General features: G+C 36.7%; 1 protein-coding gene and 1 pseudogene across 1 annotated transcript; one reads left to right on the forward strand and one right to left on the reverse strand.

Annotated features, from left to right (window-relative positions):
- Window positions 1-472: 472 nt before the first annotated feature.
- Window positions 473-3,186, reverse strand: LOC148999622 (cysteine-rich receptor-like protein kinase 8; annotated as a pseudogene).
- A 2,461-nt stretch (window positions 3,187-5,647) lies between these two features.
- Window positions 5,648-7,872, forward strand: GONST4 (golgi nucleotide sugar transporter 4). The gene has a single exon (XM_089141095.1). The coding sequence runs from the start codon at window positions 6,036-6,038 to the stop codon at window positions 7,080-7,082; it is 1,047 nt and encodes a 348-aa protein (XP_088997221.1). The 5' UTR covers window positions 5,648-6,035; the 3' UTR covers window positions 7,083-7,872.
- Window positions 7,873-9,717: the final 1,845 nt, after the last annotated feature.

Below are 9,717 nucleotides of genomic sequence, written 5' to 3' on the forward strand. Positions count from 1 at the left end.
ACAATCCAGCCCTTGAAAGCATTTATCAAGGGTTGCTCAAACCAATTCTCAATATAATATTACAGGGAAACCAAAAAAAAAAAACAACCACAACCCCCCCCCACCCCAAAAAAAAAAAAAAAACCCCCCCCCCCCCCCCCCGCACAAAAGAAAGTAGACACAAATTGACTTTACAAAGTACTGAGAAAAGATACCTACCCTAGGTACAATAATCCCTTGATGGTATCCATATCCTTAATTCTACATATTTCTATTAATATCAAATTTCAAAGTAAATGGTTGGTCTGAACTACTTAAGTTGTAGTTTAGCAAGGGAGTTGAGAGGGAAGAGCTTAACAGAACCCATATAAATAGAATGGAATACACTCAATTAAATAACGCAAGACACCTTGCAAGCATGTTCTTCATCCACCAACACTATCGATCACATAAATCAATAATAATCAATTCATTCGTCAACTTTGATGCTGAATTATTTCTGGAGTGGGTTTGATAAAAATGTTGGTGGTGAAGGCAATGGCAAAGTCGCAAGTAGTTATTGAGCATGAGAACAACGGAGGCCATCGTTGGTCTGTCATATATATTTTTTGCAACACATAATAGTGCAATGTGGATGCATCTAATCACATCAGACTTTAGACAATTTTCTCCTAGAGTTGAATCCATTAGTGCTAAAGCTGTACATTTCTTCCAATTTCTCCATGCCTACAACAACCCATCAATTTGCAAGAACAATCAAGGATGAAGATTCAGAAAACTCAGTAGTACCAAAACATCAAGTTAAAGAAGCAAGATTGTACTAAACTAGCTGGTGAAAGTGGATTAAGGGTGACCCATTTCTAGATTGTCATGTAAATTAATTTCCAAGTTGTCATAAAGTTAAATAAAAGGGAGGTGGAAGGATCAGAACCTTTTAGTTTGGAGTTCAGTCCATCATCTTAAGACCATGCTCAAGGAAAGTAAAATTCCTACTTACACAGCTGAGATGGTCTTCAGTGAGCTCCGATGATTGATTGAAACTTCAGTTTCTCTAACCACTTACAATCTCTAGAAGTAAAGACTCCAAAACTATACACATCTGTCTTCACAAAGAATAGCCCCATGGATCACGTACTCTGGTGCCATATATCCACTGCATTGCATAACAGTATAACCAATGACTTAGTTGGAGGATTATTTAATTTTTAAATTGTACTTTTTTTTTCATTTCATTTAGATGTCATGTTGATCCAAGAAATGAATGTAATATACAAAGTAAATCAATTGTCTTGAGTGAGAAATAGAAATAACATAAATTTCTCATTGGTGATGGATAATAAACAGTTGGGGGGGGGGGTATTTTTGCTTCACCCTTTGCATTTTTTCACTCAGTTCACTTCTAATCAAATCGATCATAAAAAGATTTCTTAAGCATTGGTGAAATTTATGAATTCATAGAGCTCAAACTTACTATGTTCCTACAATCCTGCTAGTGGCTTGAGTTTGATCCACTAGAAATAGCCTTGCCATGCCAAAATCTGCAATTATTGCATTCATCTCCTCATCTAACAATATATTGCTAGCTTTTAGATCTCTATGAATAATTCTAATTCGAGAATCCTCATGATGGTAAAGAAGCCCTCGTGCAATCCCCTCAATAATTTTGTAACGTTTCTTCCAATCCAATTGAGAGCGCCTGCTTGAATCTACATATGTAAAGTCCCAAGAAGTATCAAGTTAATAATTGAATTTGTTGATCAAGCAACTAATGCAAAATTAAAAAGCAGCAAAACTATCATGTCTTAATCTCATTCTTAAATTCCACCTGAATTTGTTGAGAGCCTCTTCATAGCAACTATTTGACTATCCAAAAGCTTGCCCTGAGTGTATAATTGATGAGAAGACAAAAAGATGCAAATTTAATCAAAGAGAATATAGATTACTCTTTTATGTGTAACTCAACACCACATACTGAAAGTAGCATATCTATGGTAAGGCAAAGACTCCACACCTTGTAAACAACTCCAAATCCTCCTTGTCCAAGCTTATTTTCATCAAAGAAGTCGTTTGTGGCGACTCTAATTGTATCAAATTTGAATTGTAAGGAGTAATCACTTATTATCTCATCCTGAGGAGCTTCATTTGGAAACAAAAAAATATATATCAAACATGTAAATACTTCCTTAACAAATATAACTCAACAAATACTGATAAACACTTAATAGGTTTGAATGAATTATTATATTTTCAAAATGAATCTCTACTATCATGGTTTCTTACCATCAACTCTTTGCTTCAACTATGTAAAAGCCTAGATGATGAATCTTGGATGTGAGTGGATTATTAAATTTAAGTGTAATTTCTATTCTTTATGGCAGCTTTTATTGTATCTAATTTTCAATACCCTAATTAATTTCCGGAGTAGATTATGAAGCAAGGTTTCTTACCATCAAATATGTGCTTCAACTTTCTCTTTCGAGAACGCAGGCAAAGGAAATATAAAATTAGAATTGCTGCAACTGCTACAACAACAACAACAACAACAATAATGATAATAGTAGATGAATTGCTTCCTTTATCTGCATAAATGTTAGAAAAGAATAGTTGAATAGAGAAAGAGAGAAGAAGAGAGACACAGTGAAGAAGGGAGAGAGAGAGAGAGAGAGAGAGAGAGAGAGTATAATTTTCACATTAATTTTACAAGGAGTTAGTACAAGGCTTTATATAGAAAGAGAGTCCTTCTTCTCAGTGTTCTAGGACTCTAGTAGTTGTGGTTCTAGGACTCTTGAGTTACAGTGTGAGTTTATATAAAATATTGACCAGTGTTTGTACCAGTCAATATCAAACTCTTCTTTGGGTTGACTAGAGTCTTTGTGAGTACCAATTGTAGAATTCTTCTTGAATATAGTAACCGATGTTTGATCAACTGTAGAAATTCTAATAGCAGTGGAACTCTTGGAAGCCTTGAATGTAGTAACTAGTGTTTGATTAGTTGTGGGACTTCTAATAGCGGTGGAACTCTTGGAAGCAATCCTAGTTGCAAAAGCTTGAGATGAAGTGGCGGCTGCGATGGAGGGGTTGACTGATCTTTGGGATGAAAATGCATTCAAGGCCCGTGTGCACTATTCAAAGCGTTTAAATACCTTAAAGAAAGTGTCAGTCACTACCAGCACGTTTCAACTCCGCAATTTTCGACAGGGAGATCATTCATGCTATTTGAAACAAGATAACTATTCATATTTATGATTATGCTTTATTTGTCTTATACAATTGTCCCCATGGTAATGTATTTTCAACAATGCTTCACATTCTATTGCTGACAGACATAAAGTGAAAAATCGTTGAAAATTCAATCGAATAGTCGAAAAATCAAAAGTTAGCGATATCGCTGATTTCGGGATATATTGTCGACTTTTGGGAAATCTCATATCGCTTGCAAGTGTCATGTAGGATACTATTGATATGGCGATATATCGCCAACATAACGTACCTTGACTAACACTAATAGTGTTATTAATATATGGTTTAATTATATTAAGAGGTAACTTAGGGGGGTGGCATCGAAAATTCCAACTTTTAGTGCCAGCATTGAGCCTTATAGGGTTATAAACCTCCCATGAGTCTCCATAGAAGGTTTTTTTTAAAGAACATGTTCATTCTAAAACTATTTTGTCTTCACAAGCTAGTTTATCGTTCTGGACCACAAACCTGAATTACTTATTTTCCTCTTTTACCCCTCAACCCCAGAAGAGAAAAAATTTCACTCTTGAGTAAATGACCCCTTAATGTTGAATGAGGAGCATTATTATCATTTAAAGTGTCAAAGAGTATTTTGGTCTATTGACATTCAAAACTTGAAAAACTTAACGATGGAATGGTGAAAATCTAAAAATGGATAACTTGTCATTTCTCAAAATGATTAGGGTGGACAGCATGTAATTTCTACCACTTAAGTGGGCAAACAAGAGTTTTAGCCCAACTTAAGTGGGCATCATGAAAAAACTCTAACTTTTATTCTAGCACAAATATTTTTTGGTTTTCTTCACTTTTGCCATCTTCTCCTATAATGGTGGGATAATATTAGAAACAAATAAATAAAAACTAATTTGACAATGTGTGGGTGAAAAAACCAACCCCCAGTTTTTTGGGGTATTTAGAGTCAATTTTTGCCTAAATTTTTATGTGTAGCTTCATTTGAGACCAATAAACACATTGGAAACGTTATTCATCATCAAACAAATGTTCTTGATCGGCATATGCTAGGCTATAGGGGGTGTAAACGGACTGGATTCGGATCGGATAGTGGTAATACCATATTTGCATCCTATTATATTCGGACGAATTCGGATAATATCCTATTGATTTTCGGACGAATTCAGTCAGATTTGGATGATAATCGGATAGTTATTTTCTTAAATAGATTCTTCTAAACGAACAAGAATACAGATTGAATACAAACTACTTATTTACATCTTTACCATTTTATTTGTGAGGGCTAAATTTGAAATGTAAGAATTTAACAACTTTGGTAGCTATTTTAGTAAAAAATCTAGAAAAATAATCACATATCACAAGTAAAAAAAATTTAAAATAAGAAAAATAAATCTAAATAAGTAACTTAATCAGATAATTTTATCGGACAGATAATAATCGGTAAGAAATGGGTATACCATATCCGCATCCTATTAGTAATCGGACGGATTCGGATATCCATAAATGGATGCGGATGCGAATTCGGTAGCGGATTTCGGTTATTCATTTACACCCCTACCAGACTGTATGTGAGCAAAATTGGAAGTGGCAAAACCACCAATGTAAACATGCAAAAAGAACACAAGTACACAACTAGTAAAAAATGTACTGAGGTTTGCAATTCATTATACAATTACAAGATACAAGTATACAACGCTACAAAAGTACAATAATGTAGGCAAGAACATGGAGTCATCCTGTTGAGTATGGCTGATGCTTCACATTCTGTCATCGACAGACATAGAGTGAAAAATCGCCGAAAATTCAACCAAAATGTCGAATAATCGAAGTTTAGCGATATCACCGATTTCGAGATATATTGTCGACTTTTGGGAAATCTCATATCACTTACAGGTGTCGTGTAGGACACCGTCGATACGTCGATATATTTCCGACATAATGTACCATGACTAAGACTAATGGTATTACAAATACATGATCTAATTGATAATTTAAATAACTCAAAAGATAGACATTGATATTAAAAGGTAAGTCACGAGGGTGGCACCTGAAAAATTTCCAACTTTTAGTGCCAGCATTGAACCTTATAAAGATACAAATCTCCGTTGAAGATGTAATCGTGGTGCGCACAAGCTACCCCATATGAACCTCATATCCAAAAACAAAATCTCCCATGAGTCTCCATCGAAGGGGTCTTTCAAAAATGTTCATTCTTAAACTATTTTGTCTTCACTAGCCAGTTTCGGATCACAAACCTGAATTACTTATCTTCCTCTTTTACCCCCTCAACCCCATAAGAGAAAATTTTTCACTCTTGAGTAAATGGCTCTTTAATGTTGCCACCGACAGGATTAGAAATCCATTAATGAGATGGGCAAAAAAGGCCAAAAGAAAATAATAATAATATAATAAAAGAGTAAATCGTATATAAAGAGTAATTTCCGGTACGGGTGATTCCGACTCCGGTCTCTTCCGACATGCCTCGAAGTCAAGGATGACGCTTTCCAAGTAATTGAATTCTAGAAAACCTGTGAATCTCATCTGTTTCCAGTGAGCACAATCAATTTTCAGTTCCACATTTTAGGGTTTTTCTCTTTTTAAATCTCAAAATCTCGCTGTTATCGTGGGTGTCGGTGATGGGATCTTCCCTGCTAACTAAGATTTCGTTTTCTTGCTGCTCCTAAATTCTTGAAATTCTTGTTCGGCATAGATTGTCTGTCTGGGTGATGTGGGTGTCATTGCGTAATTTTTGCGAAAGCCTTTTTGATCTCCACGAGAGAATATCATTGGGTTAGATTTCTGGGTTTTCTTCATTTTGAATCTGTTTGGCTTCTGTTGCAACAATGGTTTCTACTAGATTGGATAAGCAATACTATGCGACAAGCAGTCTCGTTATTGGATACGCTCTCTGTTCGAGCTTACTTGCTGTCATCAACAAGTACGCCATTACCACATTCAATTTTCCTGGACTACTAACTGCTCTGCAGTACTTGACTTCAGCTCTTGGGGTCTGGGTTCTTGGGAAATTAGGGTTTCTGTATCATGATCCCTTCACATTGGACATTGCTAAGAAATTTCTGCCAGCCGCGATTGTTTTCTATCTTGCGATCTTCACCAACACGAATCTACTCCGTCACGCTAATGTGGACACCTTCATAGTCTTCAGATCCCTTACGCCCCTTTTGGTTGCCATAGCGGACACTGCATTTCGGAAACAACCATGTCCGTCGAAGCTCACCTTCTTGTCTCTGGTGATTATATTGGGTGGTGCTTTTGGGTATGTGGCCACAGATTCGGCTTTCACCATCACTGCTTACTCATGGGCATTTGCCTATTTGATTACAATTACTACTGAAATGGTTTACATTAAGCATATGGTCACAAATCTTGGGTTGAACACTTGGGGTTTCGTGTTCTACAACAATCTGCTGTCCTTGATGATGGCACCTCTTTTCTGGGTTTTGACCGGAGAATATGTGGATGTGTTCTCGGCTGTGAGATCAAATTCTGGCAATTGGATTGAACCAGGGGCATTCATTGCGGTTACATTGTCATGTATTTTTGGCTTGCTCATCAGTTTCTTTGGATTTGCAGCAAGAAAGGCCATTTCAGCCACAGCATTTACAGTAACGGGTGTGGTGAACAAATTTCTAACGGTTGCGATCAATGTCTTGATTTGGGATAAGCATGCGAATCCATTTGGCTTGGTTTGCTTGATTTTCACTATAGTTGGGGGAGTACTTTATCAGCAGTCTGTTACTGGAGGCGGCAGCCCTCCTGTACAGAATAATTCTTCGGCGTCTAAGCTGGTGGATAGTGAGGATGATGGACAAGATCCCAGAGATGATATTGAAAGAAAGGGTGGATCTGGTAAAATTTCCGTTGTATGAGCTGTAGAAAGGATTATATATCTTTTTCTGATTGCTGTTGAAGCTAATTTTGAGTGCTTATTGCTTTAATCACAGCATTTGATGCTATAGACCTTGGTTGTATGTTCTTTATGGAAATATCCTCACCTGCTTGCTGTTTCTTGGTTCCTTAATATGCTTGTTTATTGGCTGTTTATGGGTTGGTAAATGATTAATGGTTTGGTGCGTTGTTATTGGATTCGTTTACATGGACATACCGATCTTGAGAAGTAATTTTGGCGTCCTTCTAGATGTGGTTGAAACACTACTTCTATCTAGCTTCCTTTTGAAGGTAATCAGTTTTGTTTGTGTGAAATACAAAACAAATCATGCATTTATGGTAATTACTTTACAAATCCCATAGTTGAGCCCTAATAGTAGGCATTATTTGTCAAAATGATCTGAGATTCCAGTTCTCTTACTTGCTAGTCTGTATTTAAATCTGTACTGTTGTTTAACTTTTGTTGCATTATATTTTTCCATTAAAAAAAATGTATCCTATTTGTTGAAATTGAATACAACTTGTACAAGGATTAGAATAAAACAGGAAGGGGAAGGAAGAAGAAAAGTGGATGCAGGGGATGTTTGGATAAAATGCAGTCCGACATGTTGGAAAACAGCATTCATTTCGGAATTCAGAATGATGTTTTTCTGAAATAGTGATGGTGTCTTGATCATTGTACTCTTGGCTCCATGGTTTTAAAAATTTAAATCAGTATCTGGAGATGGGTAGGAAATTGAATTGGATTGGGCTAAACAATCTAATTCCATAAAAAACACGCTTGCCAAGTGTCATTTCTTAGGTCCATAAAAAGCCCTTGGGAAACTTCGAAAATAATTGAGTAGAACTGAGACTCTTGAAGTAAAAAGACAGAGGAAAGGGAGGGGATGGGTACAGGGGTTTGGGAGAGGGGCATTAAAGAGTGGTAGGGGGTAGAGGAGGACATGAGGAAGGAACACAGGGAGATCGATCTCAGTTTACTGCTAGCTCTCACATCCTGCGATGCCACAGGGGATTTCCGTAGTGTGTGATGTTAGCCATTGGGCTTTTGAGGTTGAGACACGCTTTCCATGGCATTCATATGTAACGGATATCAAAAGCCAGTGAAGCCCTGAAGGCGATGGAGGTCGTGCTGCTGACCATAAATTAGAAAGCTGATGGACAAGGAAGGAAAGTGGTGCAGATCCTCAAGTCAGTTTCATTATAGTGGTGATGGAGAGGGAGTGGGAGTGGGGAGAGACCTGCTAAGGAGAGGGGGAGTATAGCTCTGTAGGATGGGCAGTGGGGGTTGGGACCGCAGTTTATATATAAACTGAGTGACAGCCTGATTCCTATCCTTGTTCCAAAAAAGGTATTTGTGGCTTTCAATCTGGGCTTATTCCAACTCTGATTCTGATCACCAGAACCTTGCTTGACACCAATGGAGGACCCTAGGCACGTTACATTGATGGATCCTTTCCTTGATCAATCTTGTTCAGATGTGCTTATTGGCAATGCACAACCAAAAGATGGCAGTAGTATAAAATTGGAAATTAAAAAACTTACACATCCCTCATGTGCTGCTGCTCCAGTTGATGCAGGGTCCTAGGAACAGTGCATTTGGAATCTCGAGCATTTTACCATTTGTCTATGCAATGGCCCTATAGATTTTTTTTTTTCCAGGCAATCTTCTTAGTGAAACAAACACAGATATAGTAGAATAATAAACAAAAATTTCCTTCGACTTCTCTCTTGAGTGGATTCCCTTATAAATTCTTTCTTAACACAGCACTTTATTGAATGTGAACCTTTTTATTTGATTGAATGAACTATTACTATTAGAGAGATTCAAATTTTTAAGAACAAGAAAGAATATATCATTGATGTCATTATAAAACCTGAAATTAATTATTTTGGAAAAAAGCAACAAGTGAGAGATGGGCGTTCTTACTTAGGAGTGGTATTCTTAAACATCAAATAAAAACTGCTGCTTTTAAATATGTCATTTTACTGGGTCTCATTAAACGGGTAAGTACTCTGGATGGTCCCTGTGAATATTGTCAGTTTGCTTTGTTGCAAATGATCAGTTCCGCTCAATTTTCATTTCCTGTGTCTATAAAAGTTGGTATTGAAAGTTAAACATCATGATATTGTTCATGGTGGAGGTGCTCTGCCTTCATGGATGAAATAATGTTCCCATGGTCTAGGTAGGTTGGTTGGGAGTATTTCATCTTTTGCAGTTGGCCCTTGCAAAAACACACTGGTTAAAGGAACTTTTTTCTACTGGCTAGCAAATACCTGCCCTGCCTATTTGGAAGATTATCAAATGTTGACATGTTAGATTGGGTTACCTTGAGAAATTCAAAGTTGTTCATTGTAAGCATCTATTTGAAGACTGGGATGAGTATGTGAGCTTAGTGGGATGGCAATCTGGATCAAGAAAAGGAAGAGATTCTTAGTCATTTCCTGTTAAGAATTTTGAGTGTTTACATTGATTCATAATTTTTTGATAAAAAATATCTGATTGTAACCAATGCCTATTATCATTCTTACTCTGCTTTGTTCTTTTCAACCACGTCGGAAGTTCACTGTTGGTTTTCTCTCTGTAACAGGTCTTGAATGATCAGGTAAAATTAG

Source organism: Hakea prostrata, chromosome 11 (genome assembly GCF_041222555.1).
Source record: "Hakea prostrata isolate BN-2017 chromosome 11, UWA_Hpros_2, whole genome shotgun sequence".
NCBI classification, from domain to species: domain Eukaryota; kingdom Viridiplantae; phylum Streptophyta; class Magnoliopsida; order Proteales; family Proteaceae; genus Hakea; species Hakea prostrata.

Bases quoted from the DNA above. Each gene is read 5' to 3' on its own strand.
- GONST4 (XM_089141095.1), top strand. From the start codon at position 6,036: ATGGTTTCTACTAGATTGGATAAGCAATACTATGCGACAAGCAGTCTC.